Here is a 26,832-nt window from a genome sequence, read left to right on the forward strand (position 1 = left end):
GAGTCCTCTGCCCTAACCCTTCCTCCCTCGCGGTCTCGCCCAGACCTTCTTCCCAGGGTTCTCCAAGTGGCCGTGCCCCCAGGGAGTTTCTGCGCGTTCTGTCTGGACAGACCTTTGTCCGCTCTGCGCTGCTGAGGCGCGTAAGTGGAGTCGCGGCCGGGTGGGAGCTCGCCTCGCGGGTCTCGGCTTAGCGGTCCCGCGTCCAGCGGTGTGTGATAAGCCGTGAGGGCGCCGGGCCGGGCGAGCGGGCGGGCAGCCAGGGCAGGGGCCGCGGGGTCAGTGATGCCCGGGCCAGGGACCGAGGGGGGATCAGCCGACCCCAGGCAGCAGCGGCTGCGGCCCGAAAGGCGTTGGGGTTTCGGTGGAGTTTGACAGGTCAGCGCGTAGTCAGCCCTTGTGGCGCTTTCAAACAACCGAGCCGGAATCCACACACGGTGGAATCCCTCTGTCTGAAGAGACCGGCTGCGTGGCTTCGGCGCGTTCGCCGGGCCGGGCCGCGGTCGCCGCTGGTGCGGAGCCTGTGGGTCGCCCAGAGCTCCGCGAGCTAGTAAGCGGACGCGGCTCACCTGGTCCGGCCCGGGTCGGCGCTCTTCGGTGCACGGCCGCCGGGCGGCGTTTCGTCGAGGGGGGACCTTGCTTTCCTTCTCCGCTAACTGATGGGCGTTTAGGCTTTTGCGCTTTCTGGTCTCCCAGCCCGTTTAAGGTCTGTTCCTCCCTGGGACTCACAGACCGAGGCACAAACTTCTGAAATCTAAATTCTCCCCCAACCCGGAGCTCCGGGCCCGGGTCAGGCGTTTGGGCGGCCTCGGGTCTGGTTGTTTCGGGAAGGTTTGTACAGTTTTCTGTTCTCAGTACAGCACTCCTGGACACTTGGCGGTCACGAGCAGAGCAGCCTTCGTGTGCGGGGCTCGCTGGAGACGCCGCCAGGCCGGCAGTCCAGTGTTGGGCACCGGGTGGGCGGACACGAGCGGACGGATGATGTAGCAGAGCCGGGGGGCGGGGGAGCTCATCTCCGAGCAGACCTAGCGCGTCTTCCGTGTTTTGTGTGTTCACGGACCGGTCCCCGAACAGAATCAGCCCTCAGGGCGCCTGGCCGGTGTGCTGGGTGACCCTCGCGCTGTCCCTGCTGAAGTCCGGCAGGCCGCACCTCTGCCAGCTTGTTTCAGACTGTAAACCAGCGGCCTCGTTGTCCTTAGTGCCACAGTTTACGCTTTTTATTCGTGATCCCACTGTTTCTTTAGCACATCTTTAAAAAATGGGAAGATTCTTTAAATTCTGTAATTCTTTACAATTTTCCAGTTTCGCTCGCACGAGATCGTGCGCATAAGGTTGTGTAACAACCCTCGTTTTCCCACTACCCCTGCCCTGCCCCTCCATCCTTCCCTCCCGCACTGGCACCACCGCTGAGCTCGCTAGTGAGTCCGTTTCTCTTTTGTTGACTAGTTTGTTGTGTTGTTTCAGTTCCACCTGTGAGTGACATCACACGGTGTTCATCGTTCTCGCTCTGACTTACTTCACTTAGTATAACGCCCTCCCAAGTCCATCCCTGTCTAGAAGGTCCTCCAAACTTGTTGATGCAGAAAGGCAGGCGTCTTTCCGATGAGCTTTGTTCAGGTGTGAGTTAGGTGCTGTCCACTGTGAGTTCAGTGTTAAGGAACCAGCACTGTGTCTTACTTATATAGGCTGCCTTGAATTGAAACATGCAGAGCAGGGCTTTGTACTGACTGGTTGATGGAAATGAAGCAACTGGAGGCTCGCGCTGGCGGGTACCTAACCGTGCTTCTGCAGGAGCAGTGGCTGGGTCTTGGGTCAGTCAGTGCTCAGATTACCTGTGGAACAGATCGCCACCAACAGTGAGAGTGGACTCTGTGACCAGTTTAATTACTCAGAAAGCTTTGTGGGGATATTTATTCAATTTCTGTGACTTCTAACATTTTTCCACTCATGGTATTCATTTTTAATAAAGCCCTAGCAGTTTTGAAGTGGAGAAGAGCTAAAATAAAGCTACCATTCTCTTTATTCTACAAGTTGGGTAGGGACTGTGCTAAGTCCTAGAGATCCAGTCAGTAGTTAGTATAGGGCCCCTGTGTTCTCAGCAGTAGAGTGGATTATAGTGTTACCTGTGCTGTGTGCAGTCGTGTTTGACTCTTTGTGGCTCGCCAGGCCGTCTGTCCATGGGATTCTCCAGGCAAGGATACTGGAGTGGGGTGCTATTTCCTCCTCCAGGGGATCTTGCTGACCCAGGGATGGAACCCATGTGTCTTGCGTCTCCTGCATTGGCAGGCCAGTTCTTTATCGCTGAGCTACCTTGGAAACCCATGTGCTGTGATATCTGTCTAAATGCTGTGGGAATTTAGGATTCATTCTGTTCAGAGTGTAGTGAGATGTGTCAGGTTTCAAGGAAGAGAGGACATTTTGATGTCTTTTTTCTTCTTAAATAATGCTTTTTCTACTCTTGCTAAATTTAAGAAAAGTTTTACAAACATGCGAGCAGCATGTACATAAGTGAAAATAAAATAAAGAATTTTGGTATCTAGTCTTGTTGGTCTTTATCCTCATAGTCAGCACTTCACTGATCACTGAGCTTGGTCAGCTCTGCCTCAGTGACGCACATGCAGAATCCATCATGCTTGTCATCTGTGGCTGTCACTTAGGTTGAGCCTCTGTCGTTTCCTCTGCTGACTGTTGTAATGTAGACTCCAACTGTGCTCTCCTGCAGTTATTCACTGATGACAAGGAACATTTCCAGGCGAGAATATTGTATAATTCTCAACTTAGAATTTCCACTGCTCCCCCATGTTTGCAAACTAAAGTTTTAAGCTTTGAAAGGTGGCTCATTCATGATAACACTTCCGGAACGGTGTGTGTGACGGGACGTCCATCTGCTCACCATTCAAAAGCCAATAAACAGGCCAGGTTGCTGGAAAGGAAAGTTTGCTTTGTTTCAGATGCTGGCAACTGAGGGGGAGTGTGGTGGACATCTGTCCAAAGACTGACTCTGCACCCTCTGTCCCCACAAGCAAGGGATGAGAGCTTTTATAGCTAGAGCTGGAGGGGGAGCGGTGCGGGCTACATGCAGAAACAGCACAGTCATCTCTTAGTCATCTTCAAATTGGTCCTCACTGGTCTTCCTAGCATCATCTTAGTGGTTTTAGGCACAATTAATCTTCAGTTCTGGGGTGCACTTCTTCCCATTTCTTTGAAGTTAGTTCTCAGAATTGTGGCAGCTTAAGTCCTGGGTTCAGTCTGGCCATCAAGTAGTTAACTTCTCCACCTGTTGTTTTAGTATCTGTAAGACAGCTCATAGGATATGGTTCAAAGTATTACCTATAGTCCTTGAGAAAAAACTAAAGGTCCTTGACTATGCTTCATGACTACATTATTATTTAGTCTCCTTCAACTGTTTTCCTTTGTTTCCACATTTTTCACTTTCCTGATTAAACTTATTCTTTGGAATTTTCCACAGACAAAAAGCAAGCAGAGGACATGGGTGGGGGGCAATCCCCCACCCCCTTTAAGCATTAAACTTAAAGCCAGCAGTCCTACACATCATGAGTAGTTATACCCTGTAACAACGTTCAGTTCAGTCACTCAGTCGTGTCCGACTCTTTGTGACCCCTTGGACTGCAGCTCGCCAGGCTTCCCTGTCCATCACCAACTCCCGGAGTTTACTCAAACTCATGTCCATTGAGTCCGTGACGCCATCCAACCATCTTATCCTCTGTCGTCCCCTTCTCCTCCCGCCTTCAATCTTTCCCAGCATCAAGGTCTTTTCAAATGAGTCAGTTCTTTGCATCAGGTGGACAAAGTATTGAAGTTTCAGCTTCTACATCAGTCCTTCCAATGAATATTCAGGACTGATTTCCTTTAGGATGGACTGGTTGGATCTCCTTGCAGTCCAAGGGACTCTCAAGGGTCTTCTCCAACACCACAGTTCAAAAGCATCCATTCTTTGGTGCTCAGCTTTCTTCATAGTCCAACTCTCACATCCATACATGACCACTGGAAAAACCATAGCTTTGACTAGACAGACCTTTGTTGGCAAAGTACTGTGTCTCCTTTTTAATAAGCTGTCTTGGTCATAACTTTTCTTCCAAGGAGCAGGCGGCTTTTAATTTCATGGCTGCGGTCACCATCTGCCGTGATTTTGTGGCAACATTACTAGACAAGTTTTCCATCCTGAACGTTAGTGTCGAAAGTATCATTAGAAACAAAGCAATTACTTTCTATTGAGTGTCTGTTACCAAAATCAGATCAATATTCCAGGAGAACTTTGCTTTTTTAACAGAGGGGAAGAAAAGGAAAGTTAAGTCTTGTATTTAGTTTACTGTTAATAGCAAAATTTATATACCTAATTATATTTAGTCTAATCTTAATCTTACAACATAAATTTTTTTCAAAAAAATTTTTAATCTTTTATCATTTTTTGGATTTGAATAAATTAGTCCTATATTTTCCCCATTGAGAAACAGCTGTAGGACAAAATTATTACCATCATTTTTTTCAATAAAAATATTTTTGTATGCCTTTTTTTTGCCAACAACACGTTGTCTTACTTGTTTTTACATACCGAATGCTTTCCTTATTATTTTTACACATCACAGTTTTTAACCCTGGAAACCGTAACAAAACCAAGAAACAGGTAATTGAAATGTTATACCAGCATTTTCTGATTGGCAAATGTAGGAACATACTCCATAACCTCAAAAAACATACACTTTTAATAGCATAATTTTTTTAATAGTACATGTATGTTTAATAAACCAACATCTTTAGTTTTCCTCTTGGTTTTATAGGAAAACAAAAGTAGGTAAATTTAGATGTTTGATTTGTAAGCACTTATATTTTTTTAAACCAATTAAGTAGAGCTTCTTTACAAATTAACCTCAGCAGTATCATCCAAAGACAAAAACACATACTGAGACATGCAAACATCCAACCAGAGATCTCATTGTTTTATCTTTTTACACTTTATGAATTAGGCATTGCAATTAATCTTACCAGTTTATGGATAATAGAATAGCCAAATTTGCATACTCAATTTTAAAAGGTTTTTTTCCTTTTTTTTTTTTTCTTAGCTTGAAGTTTCACAATTAATCCAAGGCTGGAGTTCCAAGCAACATGGACTATGTTTGTATTTCAGGGACATGATAAGTGTTAACCTCAAATTTTCCCCTAGGCGTATTTTTGTTTCCTCAGGGTCTGAAAAAAAGCATTTTATCAAGCCAGCTTTTCCTAACTGTATATGTAAAGAGAACTGGCTTTTTTTGAATTTTAAGAGTTCCATTTTAACCTGTCTTCTCTGGAGTCTAAAGAATTCTGTTGCCATACATGGTCCAAAAAAAAAAATCATCTTTCTTTAGTCATAATTTTCCAGCTAAAAATTTTCTTAATGAATCGAACCTGAATTTCCATTTTACATAAGGCAACAAGAATACCAGTCACACCGATGGAATACACAGTCACACACCAGTTGACAGATCTGTCATAAACCCTCTTCGAGGGTGACCAGTAAGGAGTCGCAAACAAACACTTCCCCAGAACAAACAGTCCTCATAGTCGGACATCAGAACCGATTGTCAAGAACACCCACGTAGCACTGTGCTACGCTCAGTCATGTCCGACTCTGCAGCCCCATGGACTGTAGTCCATCAGACTCCTCTGTCCATGGGATTCTCCAGGCAAGAAATACTGGAGTGGGTTGCCATTTTCTTCTCCAGAGGATCTTCCCGACCCAGGGATCGAACCCAGGTCTCCTGCATTGCAGGCAGATGCTTTTCCATCTGAGTTACTAGCACTCACAAATGGGAAGTTTGCCTGTGTGCACACCGGTGGACTTCCCTGGTCTTAGGGCTCATCAGCTTGTCCCAAATGTAAGTTTTTATTCCACCAAGGAAAAGTGTACATTGGCAGCCAGTGCTGAGCAGAGGGAGGATCCTCAAAGCAAAAGGTTTTGGCAGCTGCTGAATATCCCCCAAATGCCCTACTTGGGCTCGCTCACCACGAACAGGTAGATACAGCATCATGGCCACAGCTCTCCTCTGGAAGACCCAGGAGAGCCCGGTGCTGTGAAAGCACAGGAGCCAGCCCCGAATTTGCACCAAAATCTGTTACTGAAAGGGTGTGGAAGGTGGGGTTCGGTTGCTCATTGCTCAAAAGGTCAGTAAACAAGCCAGGTTTGGCGGAAAGCTTGCTTTATTTCAGATGCTGGCAACTGTGCTGGGCAGTGGAGGACATCTGTCTGAAGGCCATCCCCCCCGCCCCCAGCACACAAGCAGGGGGTGAGAGCTTTTATAGACAGAGTTGTTGGGGGGCCTACATGTAGAAACAGCACAGTCCGCTCTGACAGTCGTCTTCAGTCGGTCATCAGTGGTCTGACCAGCACCACCTTGACTGTTTTAGGTACAGTTCCAGGATCCGCTTGTTCCCATTTCTTTGCGGTCAGTTCTCGGGATTGTGGCAGCGCATGTCCTGGGTACAGTCTGGTCATCATGTAGGTAACTTCTCCACCTGGTGTTTTAGTATCTGTAAGACAGCTCGTAGGATATGGCTCAGAATAATATCTATAGCCCTTGAAAAAGAACTATAAAGCTCTTTGTGTTTAAGGACTACATTATTATTATTTAGTCTCCTTTTACTGTTTTCCTTTGTTTCCTCATTTTTCACTTTTCTGATTAAACTTAGTTTTTGATTAAAGTTTTCTATAGACAAAAGTCAGGCAGAGGACATGGTGGGGAGCAAGGACCATAGGGCCCTGCTCTGTTTCAGTAATGCCCTGTCTTGTCTTTAATAAAGATGAGACGAGGTCAGACAAGAGAGTGGGCTCAGTCACTCAGTTGTGTCTGACTCTTTGTGACTCCATGCACTGTAGCCTGCCAGGCTTCTCTGTCCATGGGATTTCCCAGGCAGGTATACTGGAGTGGGTTGTCATTTCCTTCCTCAGGGTATCTTTCCGGCCCAGGGATCAAACCTGAGTCTCCTGCGTCTCCTGCATTGGTAGGTGGAGTCTTCACCACTGAGCCACGTGGGAAGCCCAGACAAAAGAGAAAGCCATCCTTATGTGGCATGTCTCCTTCCCACCTTCCTTCTGCCCTCCACCATTAATTAGAAGGGCTTTTAGGTGAGAAGGAAATAGATAAGAATAAAGGCATTGGGGGCAATCTTACTTATCTTCTTAGTTCAGTCACTCAGTCTGACTCTCTGTGACCCCCCAGACTGCAGCACGCCAGGCTTCCCTGTCCTATCACCAGCTCCTGGAGCTTGCTCAAACTCATGTCCATCGAGTCAGTGATGCCATCCAACCATCCAGCACTCTGTTGTCCCCTTCTCTTCCTGCCTTCAGTCTTCCCCAGTATCAGGGTCTTTTCCACTGAGTCAGTTCTTCACATCAGGTGGCCAAAGTATTGGAATTTCAGCTTCAGCATCAGTCCTTCCAATGAATATTCAAGATTGATTTCCTTTAGGATTGACTGATTTGATCTCCTTGCAGTCCAAGGGACTCTCAAGGGTCTTCTCCAACACCACAGTTCAAAAGCATCAATTCTTCAGTGTTCAACTTTCTTTATAGTCCAACTCTCACATCCATACATGACTACTAGAAAAATCATAGCTTTGACTAGACAGACCTTTGTTGGCAAAGTAATGTCTCTCCTTTTTAATATGCTGTCTAGGTTGGTCATAGCTTTTCTTCCAAGGAGGAAACATCTTTAAATTTCATGGCTGCAGTCACCATCTGCAGTGATGTTGGAGCCCAAGAAAATAAAGTCTGTCACTGTTTCCATTGTTTCCCCATCTGTCTGCCATGTAGTGATGGGACCCAATGCTATGATCTTTGTTTTTTGAATGTTGAGTTCTAAGCCAGCTTTTTCACTCTCCTCTCTCACTTTCATCAAGAGGCTCTTAGTTCCTCTTTGCTTTCTGACATAAGGGTGGTGTCATTTGCATATCTGAGGTTGTTGATATTTCTCCTGGCAGTCTTGATTCCAGCTTGTGCTTCATCCCGCCCAGCATTTCTCATGATGTACTCTGCATATACGTTAAATAAGGAGAGTGACAGTATACAGCCTCGATGCACTCCTTTTCTTCTTAATATCACTTGAGGTCATCAATTTCTTTTTTTTTTTTTGGACCCCCCCCCCCCCCCCCCATCAATTTCTTGCTTACAACCACTGTACCTAGTTCAGGCTCTTACCTACCAGCCCCCAGAGCCTTTTTTTTTTTTTTTTTTTTTGTCGTATGTTTTTATTTCTTTGGGAAAATACCTATCAGAAGACAATTCTTGGGTCATATGGAAAATTCATGTTTAATTTCTAAAGAAGTTATCAGATTTGTTTGCAAAATTATAAAACCACAAAGCGTCTAGAAGAAAACATTAAAAAAATAGCTTCATAATCTGGAATGGTGCAAAGGTTAGACTCAGAAAGCAACAACCTCTTAAAAAAAGAATAGTTTGGATAACATCAAAAGTGAAAACTTCTCATTTAAGGTAACTCTACAAATGAACAGGCTCTGACACCTGTTTGACAAAGCACTGATATCCAGGGTTTGTAAAGAACCACTGGGGTTCAAGGGCTGGAAGCAGTCCTTTGTCACCTGCTGCTCTGCCCTCTGGGATGCTTGGCTTCATCTTCAAGCCATTCTTCTTCCGTGAAGAGTACCCTGTGTTTACAGCCGTCAGCGGTGCATGAGCGTTCTGGCTGCTTCACATCCTTGCCAACTTTTGGTGTTGTCAGCCTTTATTTTTAGCCATTCTGGTGGGTGGAAAGTGGTGTGTCATCATGGTTGGTTTTAATTTTAGTCCTCGATTATGAACAATGCTGAGTACTTTCTCCCGTGTTTATTGACATTTTATATCTTCCTTTGTGAAGTGCCTGCACAAATCTTTTGCCCATTTAAAATTGGGTTAATTGTCTTTTTATTTTTGAGTTGTAGGGGTTCTTTATATGTCCTTTTTATATCCTGGATATCAGTCTTTGCGGTTGCCCATTCATTTTCTTAAGAGTTGTTTTGCTAAGTAGAGTTTTGCATTTTGATGTGGTCATAATTGTCTTTTTTCCTTTAATAATTATTGGTTTCTAGGTCATAAGTAAGAAACCTGGGCTGCCTCCAGGTTGTGAAGGTATACTTCTGTATTTTCTTGTAGAAGTTTTAGTTTTAGCTTTTGTGTCTAGGTTAAAATCCATCTCCAGTTTTTGTGAATGATGTAAAAATTATTTTGTGAAAAATATTAAATGTTCTTCCCATACAGATCTCCAGTGGTTCCAGCATCATGTGTTGAAAATGCCATTGTGCCGCACTGGTGCCTCTGTTGGGATTCAGGTGACGATTGATTTCTGGACCCTCTCTTCTGTTCCAGTGTTTAAGTCCTCACCACTGTGTTTTTGCTGTTTTTGTTTTGTGTTTTACACTGTTAGCTACTTTTGACTGTGCTGGTCTTGGCTGCTGCCGAGCCTTTCTCTAGTTGTGAGTGGGGCTCTCTGTTTCGGCGCGCAGGCTTCTCGCTGTGGTGGCTTCTCTTTTTGGGGAGCACAGGCTAGCGCATGTGGACTTCAGTAGTTGGGGCTCCCAGGCTCTGCAGCACAGGCTCAATAGTTGTGGGCCACAGGCTTAGTTACTCTATGGCATGTGGGATCTTCCCAGATCAGGGATCGAACCCGTGTCTCCTGTATTGGCAGGCAGATTCTTTACCACTGAGCTAATAGGGAAGCTCCCCACCATCCCCACAGTGTTTTAATTATAGTAAGTCTTGAAGTCATGCAGTGTAGGTCAGCAACTTCTTTGGTTTTCAAATTTGATTTGGTTAGTTTAGATCCTTTGCATTTTGTTTGAATTATCATCCTAGCAATTTCTGCAAAAAAGTCTGGTAGGATTATGATTATGCTGTTATTGCCACATCATTTAATAGGGTACACTTTTAAGAGTGGTCTTATTAATATTCCCTTTTGCAGATGAGAAAATTGGGGCCAAGAGAGGTTAAGGAAGTGTCCTGTTTAAGTCCTTGGAGCTCAGTCCTGATCCACGTTGGACTCCGACCCTCATATTTCGCTTTACCACTGGGGTGGATGCTGACCTGCAGGCCACAGCTGCCACCTCTTCTGTGGTTAAGTTTTTGTTTCTTTCTTTTTGGTTTTCATTGTTTTTTAAAATTTTTATTTTATATTAGAGCATAGTTGATTTACAGTATTGTGTTAGTTTTAGGTGGACGGCAAAGAGATTCAGTTATACCTATACATATATTTGTTCTTCTTCAAATTCTGTACCATTTAGGTTATTACAGAATTTTGAGCAACATTCCCTGTGCTATACAGTAACTGGTCCTTGTTGGTTTTCTGTTTTAATAGATAACTATCAGTGTAGCAGCGAGTACATGTCACTCCCAATCTATCCCTTTCCTCTACCCTTCCACCCCAACCATATGTTTGTTCTAAAAGTCTGTGATGTGAATCTGTTTCTGTTTTGTAAAGAAGTTCATTTGTGTGATAAAGTTTTATTGGGACACAACCACACTCATTCATTTGCATGTTAGTGGCTTTTTGGGAGAAGGCAGTGGCACCCCGCTCCAGGACTCTTGCCTGGAAAATCCCATGGACGGAGGAGCCTGGTGTGCTGCAGTCCATGGGGTCGCTAAGAGTCAGGCACGACTGAGCGACTTCACTTTCACTTTTCACTGTCATGCATTGGAGAAGGAAATGGCAACCCACTCCAGTGTTCTTGCCTGGAGAATCCCAGGGACGGGAGAGCCTGTGGGCTGCCGTCTATGGGGTCGCACAGAGTCGGACACGACTGAAGTGACTTAGCAGCAGCAGCAGCAGTGGCTTTTTGTCCACTCACTAAGTCATGTCCGACTCTGCAACCCCATGCTCTGCAGCGCACCAGGCTTCCCTGTCCTTCATCTCCCGAAGCTTGCTCAGACTCATGTCCATTGAGTCAATGATGCCATCCAACCATCTCATCCTCCGTCATCCCCTTCTCCTCCTGCCTTCAATCTTTCCCAGCATCAGGGTTTTTTCCAGTGAGTCAGCTCTTCACATCAGGTGTCCAAAGTACTGCAGCTTCAACATCAGGCCTTCCAGTGAATATTCAGGACTGATTTCCTTTAGGATTGACTGGTTGGATCTTCTTGCAGTCCAAGGGACTCTCAAAGGTCGTCTCCAGTGCCACAGTTTGAAAGCATCAGTTCTTCCGTGCTCAGCCTTCTTTATGATTCAATTCTCACATCCATATATGACTACTGGAAAAACCATAGCTTTGATTATATGGACCTTTGTTGGCAAAGTGATGCCTCTCCTTTTTAATATGCTGTCTAGGTTTGTCATAGCTTTCCTTCCAAGGAGCAAGTGTCTTTTAACTTCATGGCTGCAGTCACTGTCCTAGTGATTTTGGAGCCCAGGAAAATAAAGTCTGTCACTGTTTCCACTGTTTCCACTGTTTCCCCATCTATTTGCCATGAAGTGATGGGACCGGATGCCATGATTTGTTTTTTGAATGTTGAGTGTTTTTTTTTTTAATAGCTTTATTAACGTTCACCCATACAATTCACCCACTTTAAGTATATAATTCAGTAGCTTTTATATTTGCACAGTTGTGAACTATCACCATCATCGGTTTAGAACATTTTCATCACCTGAAAAGTAACCCTGTGTCCAATAGCAGTTACTCCCCATTTGCCCTGTTGTGCCTCCTGCCCCAGCTTATGGCAGCACTGAGCATTTTTTTATAGTGGTTTAGTTGCTCAGTTACGTCTGACTCTTGGGACCCCAGGGACTATAGCTCACCAGGCTCCTCTGCCCATGAAAAGTTTCCAGGCAAGAATACTGGAGTGGGTTGCCATTTCCTTCTCCAGGGAATGTTGAGTTTTAAGTCAGCTTTTTCACTCTCCTCTTTCACCTTCATCAAGAAGCTCTTTAGGTCCTCTTCACTTTCTGCCATTAGAGTGGTATCATCTCCATATCTGAGGTTGTTGATATTTGTCCCAGGAATCTTGATTCCAGCTTGTGAGTCATCCAGCCCAGCATTTCACCTGATGTACTCTGCATATAAGTTAAATAAGCAGGGTGACAATACACAGCCTTGACGTACTCCTTTCCCAAATTTTGAACCAGTCTGTTGTTCCATGTCCGGTTCTAACTGTTGTTTCTTGACTTGAGGTTTCTCAGGAGGCAGGTAAGGTGGTCAGGTATCCCCATCTCTTAAAGAATTTTCCACAGTTTGTTGTGATCCACATAGTAAAGGCTTTAGTGTAGTCAATGAAGCAGAAGTAGATGTTTTTCTGGAATTTCCTTGCTTTTTCTATGATCCAGTGGATGTTGGCAATTTGATCTCTGGTTCCTCTGCATTTTCTAAATCCAGCTTGTACATGTGGAAGTTCTCGGTTCGCATATTGTTGAAGCCTAGCTTGGAGAATTTTGAGCATTACCTTGCTGGCTTGTGAAATGAGTGCAGTTGTGCAGTAGTTTGAACATTCTTTGGCATTGCCTTTCTTTGGGATTGGAATGAAAACTGACCTTTTCCAGTCCTGTGGCCACTGCCAAGTTTTCCCAGTTTGTTGGCATATTGAGTGCAGCACTTTCACAGCATCATCTTTTAGGATTTGAAATAGCTCAGCTAGAATTCCATCACCTCCATTAGCTTTGTTCACAGTTATGCTTCCTGAGGCTCACTTGACTTCGCACTCCAGGCTGTCTGGCTCTAGGTGAGTGGTAACGCCATCATGGTTATCTGGGTCATTAAGACACTTTTTATACAGTTTTTCTGTGTCTTCTTGCCACCTCTTCTCAATCTCTTCTGCTTCTATTAGATCCTTGCAGTTTCTGTCCTTTATTGTGCCCATCTTTGCATGAAATGTTCCCTTGGAATCTCTAATTTTCTTGGAGAGATTTCTAGTCTTTCCCGTTGTACTGTTTTCCTCTATAGAGGAAATACCCTGCTTCATTTTGTACTCCAGAGCCAAACTTGCCTGTTACTCCAGGTATCTCTTGACTTCCTACTTTGCATTCCAGTCCCCTGTGATGAAAAGGGCATCTTCTTTTTAGTGTTAGTTCTAGAAGGTCTTGTAGGTCTTCACAGAACTGTTCAACTTCAGCCTTCACTTAAGGCTTTCTTATCTCTCTTGCTGTTCTCTTGAACTCTGCATTCAGTTGGATATATCTTTGTTTTCTCCTTTGTCTTTCACCTTTCTTCTTTTCTCAGCTATTTGTAAGGCCTCCTCAGACAACCACTTTGCCTCCTTGCATTTCTTTTTCTTGGGGAGGGTTTGGTTAGTGCCTCCTGTACTAACCTGTTGTAACCTCCATCCACTTCAGGCATTCTGTCTACCAAATCAAATCCCTTGAATCTTCGTCACCTCCACTGTAAATCATAAGGGATTTGATTTAGGTCATATCTGAATGGCCTAGTGGTTTCCCTACTTTCTTTAAGTCTGAATTTTGCAATAAGGAGCTGAGGGTCTGAGCCACAGTCAGTTCCATATCTTGTTTTTGCTGACTGTATGGGGCTTCTCCTTCTTTGGCTACAAAGAATATAATCTGATTTCTGTATTAACCGTCTGTGATGTCCATGTGTAGAGTCTTCTCTTGTGCTGTTGGAAGAGGGTGTTTGCTCTGACCAGTGTGTTCTCTTGACACAACTCTGTTAACCTTTGCCCTGCTTCATTTTGTACTCCAAAGCCAAACTTGCCTGTTACTCCAGGTATCTCTTGACTTCCTACTTTGCATTCCAGTCCCCTATGATGAAAAGGGCATCTTTTTGGTGTTAGTTCTAGAAGGTCTTGTAGGTCTTCATAGAACTGTTCAACTTCAGCTTCTTTGGCATTAGTGGTTCGGACATAGACTTGGATTACTGTGATGATGAGTTGTTTTGCCTTGGAAACAAACCAAAATCATTCTGTCGCTTTTGAGATTGCACCCAGGTACTGCATTTCGGACTCTGGTTGACACTGAGGGCTACTCCATTTCTTCTAAGGGATTCTTGCCAATGGTCATCTGAATTAAATTCTCCCATTCTCATCCATGTTAGTTCACTAATTCCTAAAATGTCGATGTTCACTCTTGCCATCTCCTTTGACCACATCCAGTTTACCTTGACTTAAGGACCTAACATTCCAGGTTCCCATGCAGTCTTGTTCTTTACCGCATCAGATTTTACTTTCATCATCACCAGACACATCCACAACTGGGCGTCCTTTCCATTTTGGCTCAATGTCTTCATTCTTTCTGGAGCTTTGTCTTTGCTCTTCCCAGTAGCATATTGGACACTACTGACTTGGGAAGCTCAACTTTCAGTTTCATATCTTTTTGCCATTGCATAGTGTTCATGGGGTTCTCAAGGCAAGAATACTGGAGTGGTTTGCCATTCCCTTGTCCTGCGGACCACGTTTCATCAGAACTCTCCACCATGACCCGACAAGGGCTGCTGTCAAGCTGCAGTGTCAAAGTGAAGCAGTGACAGAGACTGTAGAACCTGTCACACCTAACACGTTTACTCCTGACCCTTTATGGAAAAAGTTTGCTGACCCCTGCTTTTTAAATTTTTGTTTAAGTAATACATGTATGTATTTGAAAAGGAAATAACACTGAAATTTTTATCTTTAAAAAGACGAGCCTTGCTGCACTGTTGTTCACACCGGCACCACTCCTCAGGGACGCTTCATCCTTTTAAGTGTCTTCTCTGGCATTTATCGCTACATTCTAATAATATTCTCACTGCACTGTTTTTTAACAATTTTAGACACTAATTATTGACTAGGCCACTCTTTTTAGTGCAAGATTATAAATTTATCATTTCTTAGCTGAAAGGTAACGTTTTATGATCATTTAGTTTTCTGCATTTTCATAATGTACATAAAGAAATTAACAAGCATTCAGCAATAGTTAACGTTTATTTAATACTTCATATGTGCCAGGTACTCTTCTAAGGCAGGTTTTAAAAACTGAAGTGTAGTGGATTTAGTGTTGTGTGAATTACTGCTGTACTGCACAGTGATTCGCTGATACATATACATACACTTTTAAAGTATCCTTTTCCATTATGATTTATCATAGGGTGTTGGACATAGTTCCCTGTGCCGTACAGTAGGGCCTGTTGTTATCCAGTCTGTGGAAAATCTTACGCCTGCTAACCCCAGCCTCCCACTCTCAGCCCCACCCCCCACCTTGGCAACTACCTGTCAGTTCTCTCTGTTCCTGATTCTGTTTCATACATAGGTTCATTTGTGTCTTAAGTTCCACACATGAGTGATATCATATGGTGTTTATCTTTCTTTTTCTGACTTCACTTAAGTATGATCATCTCTAGTTGCATTGATGCAGTTTTACGCAGTTTCACACTAATCTTTACAGAACTCCTAGAAAGTGTAGGCACTATTGTTATCTCCATCTTCCAGATGATGAAATGTCACTGGAGAGCTTATGTGAGACTTCTCTTGGTCAAGACCTCATGGGTGATGGAGCCAGAAGTCAGCATTCGGAATGTGAGCTCTTAAACACTGTGCTCTAATGCCATGTGTAGAATCATATACTACTTGATGGTCACAGATTTGTGGCTCTGTAGGTAATCTGAGGATTTATATGCAGAGATTCACGCACAGGTCCGCTGAGGCCCCACTTGGAATCTGCTGGGTGGGCGGCAGGGGTGGGGCCTCAGGTAGCAGCGGGGCCTCCCGAGGTAAGGCTGTGCTCGGCCAGCCTGCACACTAGTGTGGGCTCCGTCTGACACCGGCTCTCAGCCTGGAGCTGATGTCAGAATCGCTGGGTGGGCTGGTTTCTGAGTCAGTTGGTCTAGGGTGGGGCCTGAGCAAGGTCCCAGGAGATAAAGAAGCTGCGGTGATCATGGGTGCTCAGTGCTGTGTCCTTTGTGGACACGGGGTCTTCTGTGCCATGTGACTCTTCCATGGCATCATGGTCCATGACAGTTCAGCTGCTGTGGCTTATGTTTCTTCTTTGACCCCACAGAGGTCAAGGTCACAATGCTCATATAGTTGGTGATCGTAAGCTGGTTATTGGCTCTTCCCTAGCGTGCTTTTGTAGTTTTGGTTTTTTCTATTGCAAACATTGTAATTATAACATATACCACGTTCTTACTGCAAAAATCACCTTTAGTAGCAGCACCACGCTGGCAGAACTCAGCGGAAAGGTAGAAGCAGCCCCTGAGGGGTTCAGAGGCCTATTCGGCTTCAGCCAGGCACTGAGGAGCTGCGCCCCTGGCCTGTGTTTAAGGCCCGTGGAGAAAGTGACTTTATCTGATTGTAGCGGAGACTTGCTTTTCACCATTAGCCTTCTTTCAGATCTCTGTTTTGCTCTTCTGTTTATTTAGAGTCAACCTGAACCAGCATGTCCGGGACTGAGGAAGCAGTCCTTGGAGGCCATGACAGCCGGCCTGCCGGTGGCAGCCCCGTGTTATGCTTCGGTCAGGTGAGTGTGTCCTCCTCCCTGGAAGGGATGAGGTTAAGTGAAAACCAAGACGGTCTGGGGAAGCAGTGTGTACAGCGCCATCATATACATGTAAGCTGTTCTTTTCATCTAGAGACTTCATTTGGGCATCTCTGTTGAGCTCTGAGAGTGTATTGGAGCTTCGGCAGTGCTGGGGGCTACATTTAGATGTAAATTGTTTTTGAATAGGTTGCAATTTTCATATGCTGTAACATTCCAAGTGGAGCAGACTCTGTGTGAAAAGTCTCAGTGTTTGCTGTCACTCCTGTCCCCATGACACTTGGATCTCTCTTTTTGGAGGCATCCAAAGTTTCTGGGGTTTATGGGGATACTCTTTGCATATAAGGGGGATTCTTGCTTTGTCCACCCACATTCTGTCTGTCTTAGCAGAGATCTGTGTGTATCGTTCCACTTGAATGGGGCTGGGGCAAACTACCAAGGCGTCGAAAATCTAATCACGGAGTGGTGCAGTTCTCCATGTGCAGGATGGGAAATGGTTGAATTGGAGGGCACACAGAAGCAAGGCTTCCCGCCCTGTTTTCTCCTCTTTCACGTCTACATAAAGGTCATGAGAGATTCTGAGATGGGAAGTCTTAGTCTCCTAGTTTTGGTTGGAGAGAGTTGTGGTAACACGGTAGTCACATCTGAGGCAGTGGTTCTCACAATGTGGTCCAGTGACCCCTGGGTCCATAGGACCTTCCAGAGCCTGTGAAATCAAAGTTATTTGCATACTACTACTAAAGTACTCTGCCTTTTTCACCCTCATTCTTTCATGAGTGAGGGTGGAGTTTTCCAGAGACTGCATAGCATGTGCCGATGTCACTGCTCTGCTAGTTACTGGAATGTGTGCCTGTGAAGTTTTAATTCCTTGTATTGATAGACAACCCTCATGAACAGCAGCTCATGGGATCCTCAGTACGTCTGAGCGTAGGGTTGGCAGAAATGTCGGTTCAGTTTCCCCTTTCTGGTTCCAGTACCAGTACACAGTGGAAGAACACCAGGCTATCCAGAACGCCCTGAGGCAGAGGCTGGGCCCAGAGTACATCAGTAGCCGCATGGCTGGAGGAGGCCAGAAGGTAGGCGAGTTTTCTGCCTGAAAAGTGGGGGCCCGTGATGCTGACTGTTGGACGGCGAGGGATTTTAACAAGGTGTTTTTTCTTCTTTATTTTTCCCAGGTGTGTTACATCGAGGGTCACAGGGTCATTAATCTGGCCAATGAGATGTTTGGCTACAACGGCTGGGCGCACTCCATCACACAGCAGAACGTGGGTGAGCGCGCCCTCCTGGCATTGCCGCCTCCCGCAGACGCGCGCGTGAGGGCTGGGGGTGTGCTCCGTCCTGGCAGGAGGAGCACGGGTGAGCAGGTCGGCGTGCCCTCATCTGGCTGTCTTTCCCACCCTAGATTTTGTTGACCTTAACAATGGCAAGTTCTACGTGGGCGTCTGTGCATTTGTGCGAGTCCAGCTGAAGGTGAGGGTGACAGAGGAGACATGCAGCGGGAGAGAGAGCGGGCGCGGAGGCTCTGGGCCAGAGTGGGCTGTGCATTCACTGGGCCTTACTCAGGCACCCGAGAGAATTTTGAGGGGCTCGTTCTCCTGCACATTTTTAAGTGACTAAGAATTTTCACCATATAGACAAACAGTTGCAAGGGTGCATTTTTTGGCATATTGTAAAATTCTACGTTCTAAAATAAATCTGCTACATCTTTTTAAAATGTACCAATGGATTCTAAATATTAATACCATAGAAGATGACATACTGTCATCTATTTTTAAAAATGTGTATACAAGCTACTTTTTATTTGAGCAAGTTACTCTTTAGTCATCAGAAATTTTACATTGTTTCTTCTTGAATACATATTTCCATCCCATTTCTCCACCGGCTTTTTTAAATAATGCAAAGTGATGCTTTGTTTATTTTTGGCTGCATTGGGTCTTCATTGCTTTGCAAGGGCTTTTCTCTGGTTGCGGTGAGCAGGGCTACTCTTGGTTACAGCACTTGGGCTTCTCACCGCAGTGGCTTCTCTTGTGGAGCACAGGCTCAGCAGTGGGGCTGTGGGCTCAGGCTCTGGCTCCGGCGAGCGGGTTAGTTGCTCCATGGCACATGGCATCTTCCTGGACCAGGAATCAAACCCGTGTCCCCTGCATTGGCAGGCGGATTCTTATCCACCACACCACCAGCGAAGTCCCCTACTGGCTTATATTATATGATTGAAAATCTTTTATTAATAACTATTATACTTCTCTGCCTGTGTATGTTTGTGTATGTGTAAAAATTTGGAGGGGGGAATAAATTTCCAGTGATCTTAAGGCTCTCTATTAAAACATTTCTTCTGGATTGAGTTACTATTAATATTACAGGTGTTATTAACACACAGTAGAGTCAATTGTGTTTATTTTGAAGAGACAGCAAAACTACATCATAATATAAAATTTTATGGAAAATGCATTTCTTGACAAGATGGATGAAGCGTTTTTTCTATTGTTAATATATCTATAGTTAATATTACTTATTCCTAAACATCTAGAATTAATTCTGCTCTGACTTATTTTTGTAAATAGTACTGAAAACCTTGGGTTTCCCGGGTGGCACAGTGGTAAAGAAACCCGCCCGCAATGCAGGAGACGCAAGAGACACAGGTTCGATCCCTGGGTCGGGAGGATCTCGTGGAGAAGGAAATGGCAACCCACTCCAGTATCCTTGCCTGGGAAGTCCCAGGGACAGAGGAGCCTGGTGGGCTATGGTCCACGGGGTCGCAAAGAGTTGGACATGACTGAGCGCACACACACACAAATTGAAATCCTTATTCACATTCGCTGGGACTGGAAAGAGTTTCATTATAGTGCTATTCATTTCTTTGACTGTTTCTGAGTTATATTTCAGAATCCCAGTGTTAAGATCAGAAGTTATATTCGGCTGTCAGCTGACAGTTTGATCAGGCCTACCTTTGCTTTTGGTGGAAGCCGAGAAGCATATTCCACCTGACTTGTGAGAGGGTTTGCTATCCAGTCACTGGAATCAGTTAAATATAATATTTCAAATTTTCCTTTTTCTTGGTATCCCCAAGGTTTTTCTTTTTTTAACTTTTTCATATTGGAGTATAGTTGACCAATAATGTTGTCAATTTCAGGTGTAGAGCAGAGGGGACTCAGTTATACATGCCTCGTTCTTTTTCCAATTGCTGTCCCATTTAGGTTAGTACAGAGTGTTGTGCTGAGCTCCCTGTGCTGTACAGTATGGCCTTGTTGGTTACTTAAGTACAGCAGTGTGTATATGTCCATCCCACTCTCTGTCCGTCCCCCACAGGCTTTCCTCCTGTGTGGTAGTGCATCTTAGTAAGACTTGGGCTGGCTTAGACACGTGCCTTCTTAGGTAAAGAGGAAGAGATAGAGAACTGTCTCGACACTGAGCCCCGGCACCTGTGGGCCCAGATCCAGTCCAGGAGGCGGCCCCGGCAGGACTGTTGCCCAGTCTGAGCATGGCTGCTTGATGACGAGAGCTGTGAGGGATGGGCTCTAATCCCTCACGGTGGGGCCTGAACGCCTTTTCTGCCCCCAGGATGGCTCGTATCATGAAGACGTGGGCTACGGTGTCAGCGAGGGCCTCAAGTCAAAAGCCTTGTCCTTGGAAAAGGCCAGGAAGGAGGCAGTAACAGATGGGCTGAAGCGGGCGCTGAGGTAGGCAGGCGCCGTTCATTTCAGGGCTGCTTTCAGAGCTGTCCCCGGCCCCGCCCCCGCCCCACCCTTAGCCCCAGGCGGCTCGTTTCCTGCTGTCTTTCCCCTCTGCGTCCTTACTCCAAGGCCCTCCAAGGCCCTCTTTGGGGAATACGAGGTAGGAGCCTGTTCTGTGCTGGACTTTGCCTTCCCCACCCCTGCCCTCCACATGAACCCACAGGTTGCTTCCTCGTTGTCTGTAATGCACCTGCATAGTTCTTTGTTATGTGCGTGCAACACAATTAGTTACACAGAGCAGGATTTTAATCTTCTTGGGGGTTAAAGATGCCTTTGAGAATTGAATTACCAGAAAAAAATACAGATAAAACTTGCTTTAAAAATTCGCAGTGCCACAGCCTGTAGGGGATCTGAGCCTCTCAGTACAGAAGTCTAGTCGTGCAAGTTGTGCCCTGAGCGCGTGTGCTCACGCACTGAGGGTCGCAGCAGTCCCTGGGAAGGGATCTTGGCCCTGGAGCTTGTGTTCCACAGTGGGAAGGACCAGCCGGCTTTGTGAACGACTGACTCACACCCTGTGCTCCGGGGCAGGGACGTGCGACTGTCCTGCTCACTGCCGTGTTCTCAACCCGCTTCCACTCTGTTTTACCCTTAGAAGTTTTGGGAACGCACTTGGAAACTGTATTCTGGACAAAGACTATCTGAGGTCACTGAACAAGCTTCCACGCCAGGTACGTTGCAAGTGGGGATGGTGACTGATCCCCTCGTGTCTGAGTATGTGGTGATGGAAAGGGACGTGTCGGCCGGCTCTGTAGAGGGTCGGGAACGTGCGCTTCCGCCGTCTTGAGCTAGCAGGGACCAGTGGGCTCGTTTACCACGGAGGACGATGAAGCAGAGTCCACGGTGGAGAGTGTGCTCGGCAGAACTCGGAGAGATGGGAGCACAGGGCCCTCCCAGCCCACTGCCATTTCTTCCAGACACCCAGAGCCTCACCGGCCCAGCCCTCCACTCTTCTGCAGCTCTGCGCCTGGAGGGGCTGGATTCCCGTTTGTGTGGGTGCGTGTCACGTGACCGCACTTGCCTTTGGAGAGAGGGGTCTGGAGTCCAGCGTGACCTGGGCTGGCCGGGCGCGGGAACGGCCCTGTGGCCTGCTGAGTGTGGCTGTGGTTCCTCGGGCCCCTGCAGAGCCGCCACCTGCCCGGCAGCCTCCCTCTGCTGTACTTCGGGGTCTTTTTCTTGTGCTGCCCCTCATAGAGGTGTATGTCAACTGGCAGAACTTCGTTTCTTTCTTTCCTTTTTTAAAATCTTTTTAAACTATTATTGGACTCAGTTTGCTATTAATAATATTGTGTAGGACTTCTGCATCTTTTTCATGAGGGATATTGTAGTTTTGTTTTGTAGTCATAGTAAGAAACAAATAGGTGCCCCCAGTGGTGCGGCAGTAAAGAATCTGCCCGCCAGTGCAGGCGGGCCCTGGAGAGACGGATGGCAGCCCGCTGCACTGCTGCCCTGCGCCAGGCCGCTGCCGGCCAGGGCCCGAGCAGCCGAGCTCCGCTGCTGTGACCCCGCTTGGGTTTCACGGTGGCCTGAGTGCTGGCACCTCTTAGCTGGTCACTGCAGCTCCTACAGGGGAGTTCCGTCTGTTTACGGATACCTTGGTGTCGCTGGGAGGGAGGGCCTGGAGCCTCCTAGGCAGCCATTTTGTTGACATGACTGTATTTTTTCACTTTTTTTAAAATGAAGTACAACATATACACAGAAAGCTGCGAAAGTCATAATGGCACAGCCTGGTGAATTTTTGGAAGTGAACACAGCTGTCTACACCTCAGATTAGGGAAACAGGACATAACAACTCTCTAGAAATCTTCTGCTCCCCCTACTCCACGCAGTTTTTTTTTAAACTTTTGGCTGTGCTGCAGCTTCGTTGCTGTGTCAGTATTTCTCCGGTTGCGGCGAACACGGGACCCCATGCTTTTTGTGCACAGGCTTCTTTCTCACTGTGGTAGCTTCTCTTGTGGAGCACAGGCTTAGCATGTGGGGTCTTCCTGGACCAGGGATTGAACCTGGGTCCCCTGCATTGCAACAGTCCATAGTTTAACTACTGAACCACCAGGGAAGGCTGACTTTCTTTTTAAAGCAACTTTTTTTTTTAGTCTTTTAGTCAGGTTTATTCCTGCTTTTAAACTTAATATAAATGGGATTGTATGGTTTGTGCTTTATATAAAGTGTTAAAAAGTACAACATAGCTATGTAGACAATGGGCACGTGATAAATGTTCAGCTGGATGAATTTTAAGGCAAACACACCCACGTAGCCAGCACCTGAGTCCGGTCGAGCATCACCGCTTCCCGGAGTCTCCGGGTGTGCCCCCATCACTGCTGAGGAAACCACGCTCAACACGGGCTAGTTCTGATTGTCCTTTGCTTTGGGGACTCACATTATGAACTGTTCTGTGTCTGGCTGTCATTCCACGTGTGTGATTCATTTGTGCTGAATGTAGTGGCACCTTCTGTGACACGCGTCTGCAGTTGGTTTTCCCATTCTGACTTAATAGACGCTGGAGATTTTCGTAGCTTTTGGTTGAATAGGGCCACTGTTAGCATTCTTGAGCATGCCTCGGTGCGCACACACGCATTTACTGTGGAAATTATTAGCGAAGCTCAGAGGGTTGGGCATATGCTTGGTTTTAGTAGGTTCTACTTCCAGTTGTCCAGTATAGCACATAGCAGTATGTGAGTTCCAATTATTCTGTATATTCAACAGCATTTAGTTTTGTCTTAAAATTTTTTTCAGTGCTCATTTTCAATTTTTTTTGTGGTGGTAAAATATACATAAAATTTACCTTCTCAGACATTTTAAGGGTGCAGTTCAGTTGTAGAAAACACTCTGCTAATGTGGGGTGCTCACCACTGCCATCTGTGTCTGTAACTCTCTGCTGTTACAAAACAAATTCTGCCCACTGCACAGTGACCCCAGCTCCCTCTCCACACAGCCCGGCACCACCTGCCTGGTTTCTGCTTCTCGCTGCCCTTGGTGCCTCTTGTCAGTGGAGTCATCTTTGTTCCTGGCCTGTTTCACTGCGCATACCATCCTCAAGTTTCCTAGCGTAAGCTCATTTCCCCTAAAGTTTCCCTTTTTTTGGCAGCAGCATGTGGGGGCTCAGTTCCCTGACCAGGGATTGAACCTGGGCCTTTGGCGTGAAAGCCTGGAACCAGGGAACTCCCTGCAGAAGCTCATTTCTTTTTGACTGACTGACTTCCCAATGTAGATAAGAAATTTCACAGTGTAATTTTCATTTTTAGGTTATCTTTACCCAAATGTAGTCATCTCAACCTGATACTCCGCTATTCTGTGAGCCTTGCATTACTGAGTGAGGCTTCGCTTGTGGAGCACAGGCTCTGGGTTTCTGTAGTGTGACTGATGATGCATGATCATTTCCATAGGAAAGTGTGTCAGGCACAGTTGCCAAGGAAAGATTGAAGTTAGATTTTACAGAGCATTTTGCCCTAAATAAAAACTGAAGTGAAAACTCCGTTAACACAGAATGGCACAGGTGGAAAATGCAGCTGTTTTACTCCACATCGAGTTGAAGTTACTTGCACTTGCGGATCCTTTGCTCAGCTTCTCAGGACTCGAAGGAGTGAGGCAGCGAACTGTGGAATGCGTTCAAGCAAGGGGCAAGAGCAACTGAAGGAAATCATTCTCTCTCCTTATTAGCCGCCTCTTGAAGTGGATTTAACTAACGCAAAGAGACAAGATTTTGAACCATCTGTTGAACAAGCCAGATACAGCAGCTGCCAACAGAATGTGACTCTGGAACCCCCTAAAGCCCAGGAGGTGACCTCACCTTGCAGACTGAGCCACTCAGCTGGCCCCCATGCTGTGACGCAGGGGGACAAGGAGAGCAGCTCCCGGTACGGCTGCCTGCCCTCTCTGCTCCTCCCCCCACTTGCACCTTCTCAGCAGCACGTGGGTCCCTGAGCCCCCTTGGGAACTGTGTGCTGTTGACCAGGTAACTCGGAACCCACCCCCCCCCCCCACACCTCACTGGTCTCCCGTTGCAGAAGCCTGGCCCCCGGTACCACAGAGAGCGAAGCCACGTTCCAGCGGAAGCTCCGGCAGAAGCAGCTGCAGCAGCAGTTCCGTGAACAGATGGAGAGACAGCAGCGGGCCGCCACCTCTGCTCTGTCTGCCGGAAGGACCGACCAGGGTGAGAGGCTGGGGGCACCTCTGCCTGGAGCGGCAGGTTCGGTCTAGACCAGGGCTCGGCACACATGGGGCCAGGGCTTTCAAGCGCCGGGTCCTGCCCCATGTTTCCCTGTGGGTGAAGAAAACAGCCCCTGACGTAACCAGAGCTGGACCTCTCCGGTGCCAGAGCTGCTTCAGGCCTCAGTTACTCTGGCCACACGGACATGAGCTCTTTGTAAAGCAGAAAGTTGGGTGTGCGGGTGATGGGGCTTCTGGCAGTTCTTTCTCCATGAACTTGCGTTTTTTTTGAGTCCAGATTCACTGGGAGTAGTAGTTTTGAAGTCTTTTTCCAGAGACTAGAAACAAAGACAAAACGGATTTTTCCCAGCTTCTCCTTAAAAATTAAGGTTCTGAGGCCTTGGTTTCTGTTTAGTTCTTTAAAACTCCCTCAGCACTGGCCAGCTGAGATTAATGAAGGGAAAAGCCCACAATGGATTGTGCTGGGGCTGTCCTTAGTAAGAATTATTCTGGTCTCTAGCTTCCAACCCAGACTTTTCAGTTTTTTCTCTAGTTTGATGAGAAGAATATGGTGTTTTCAGCCCTAGTCTATACAGATGAGTAGGTGGGACTGGACGCAGGGCCCTGAGCTCAATGCTGGCTCTGCGGGGTGTGACCAGGCAGCTCTGCACGCACCCGAGGCTGCCGAGCCCCCCGATGACAACGGGAGCTCAGCCTGCCCCTCTCTCTGCAGCGCAGCCGCCACCGGTGCCTCCTGCCAAGCCCAGCCTCCCCAGGACCCACTCACCTCCAGAGCCACTCACCCAGAGAGACCTGCTCCCAGGTAAGTGGAGCCAGAGGCGTGACCTAAGGCCCAGTCAGTACACACACCAGGTGCCTGTGAGTCACTGGTCGTCACACACACACCTCAGAAGAGGCACAGGGATCTTCACTTCTGTCGGTTCTGCACCAAGGGATGTGAGTGGCCCTATGCTGGGTCGACTGCTCTCGCATGTGCAGCTCCTCTGCTGCACCCTGGAGAGGCCTGGTGTCCGTCCTTCCACAGGACGGGGCCCTCACCACACAGAACCTTCTCGTGACCTGCTCTTTTGTCTGTTACATTTTCCCTTGCAGACAGTCTTGAAATGTGGGACATGGCTATGGATGCAGAGGGCAGCATGCTCAAGCCCTTGTTGAAACCAGAACCACCGCAGACCCCTGCCATCTCGGTCCTGAAGAACCACATGGAGACCCAGAACAGGATCCCACCAAGCCTTTGCCACCAGAATCCACAGGCACAGTCTGGACCCTGGCACCTCCAAACTCCCAGCCTTAACCAACACACCACAGGTAGCCGAGTGTTCTAGGAGCAAACACCAAACGGAGCCTGGGTGTGTGTGATTCACTGAGTCGTAAAAGCAGAATGACATTCCATTTTAAGAAGTCTGGTGGACTCCTGTCAGAGGGGCAGCAGTGTAAGAACGTGGAGGACAACTAGTTTAAAAGCCAGAAGTTCCCCTGGGGTCCCGACCTGAGGGCTAACTCTTCAGCTATATTTAACAGCTGTGGTTAAATGCAGACCCATCACGATTTCTCCTGCAGCTTGGCCTTGTGTTAATGGAGGGATCTGTCCTAACAGTTGTCATTCTTGGGCTTTTGTGGTTTAAAGTAGGTCCAGTAGGACTGTTAGCTAATGACTTCTGGATTGCATCAGCTGTTAGTTTACGCCTGATTTTAAAGTCACTGCAGCTGTCTGAACAGTTTCCTCCTCCACAGGCGACTGTAATTCCTCTAGGAAGAATCAGGACATGAAGAAAAGGAAACTGGATCCACCTTAACCACGGCTCAGGTCACCTCCTGAACTCTGTCCTGATGGGACTTCGTTTTGGTCATGAAATGACTGCTCCTGCCTGAGGAGTGCGCTCTGCTTCAGGGCTCCACCAGCTTCATCCTGAACTCTGCCTGAGGACTCAGCACCTGCTCACATCAACTCGGGCATTTGGGACGCTCTGTAGAGACTCAGTGCCTTTTCTTGGGCTCCTCACTCTTTATTCCTAAGCTATTATGTTAATGAAGACAGAAATCACCTCGGCCTGTGGTACGTCCCTCAGTGACCGTTGACCTGTTGCTGCGGGGACCCCCGTTTTCTAACGCTGTCACGCAAGATTGCAGTCTTCCTCACTATTGTTCATTGGCTCATGAAACTACTTCCCTTTTCTCCTAAGACCAAAGAAAAGACATTTTTAAGAAAGCAAAATTAAATCCTACCCTGTAACAACATAACAGGCATGCCTCTTCTTATTGCACTTCACATTGTTTTTTAAAAACAGGTTTTTGGCCACCCCGTGGGGAGCATTGTAAAGATTGTTAAGATACAGCGCTAGTGCACACTTCCAACTACAGGGTCACGTGAACAGTGTTCATACGTATCCGAAAACCAAAAATCTGATGGAAGCAGCTGTTTACAGTTTCAGTCCAGTGGCAGCTGGAGCCCAGGCCTGCCTGTGACGTGGTGCCCGAGACAAGGCGCCCCATGGCAGGCCTCGGCCACCCCA

At 46.7% G+C, this 26,832-nt stretch overlaps 1 protein-coding gene across 7 annotated transcripts; it reads left to right on the forward strand.

Annotated features, from left to right (window-relative positions):
• Positions 1–26,560, forward strand: RAD52 (RAD52 homolog, DNA repair protein). 7 transcript variants are annotated; one of them, XM_025282994.2, is made up of 16 exons: positions 1–140; positions 9,248–9,318; positions 9,948–10,099; positions 15,380–15,466; positions 16,309–16,406; positions 17,399–17,500; positions 17,600–17,693; positions 17,827–17,894; positions 19,983–20,101; positions 20,748–20,823; positions 23,085–23,198; positions 23,810–24,006; positions 24,157–24,302; positions 25,032–25,121; positions 25,412–25,627; positions 26,054–26,560. In XM_025282994.2, exons 5-16 carry the CDS (start codon positions 16,326–16,328, stop codon positions 26,113–26,115), a joined length of 1,365 nt encoding a protein of 454 aa, XP_025138779.1. In that variant the 5' UTR covers positions 1–140; positions 9,248–9,318; positions 9,948–10,099; positions 15,380–15,466; positions 16,309–16,325; the 3' UTR covers positions 26,116–26,560. The 7 variants fall into 7 exon arrangements, with proteins under 7 accessions (XP_025138779.1, XP_025138780.1, XP_025138783.1 ...); XM_044940958.1 differs by lacking the exon at positions 1–140 and adding an exon at positions 191–208; XM_025282995.2 differs by lacking the exon at positions 15,380–15,466.
• Positions 26,561–26,832: the final 272 nt, after the last annotated feature.

This window comes from Bubalus bubalis, chromosome 4, assembly GCF_019923935.1.
Source record: "Bubalus bubalis isolate 160015118507 breed Murrah chromosome 4, NDDB_SH_1, whole genome shotgun sequence".
Taxonomy (NCBI): Eukaryota; Metazoa; Chordata; class Mammalia; order Artiodactyla; family Bovidae; genus Bubalus; species Bubalus bubalis.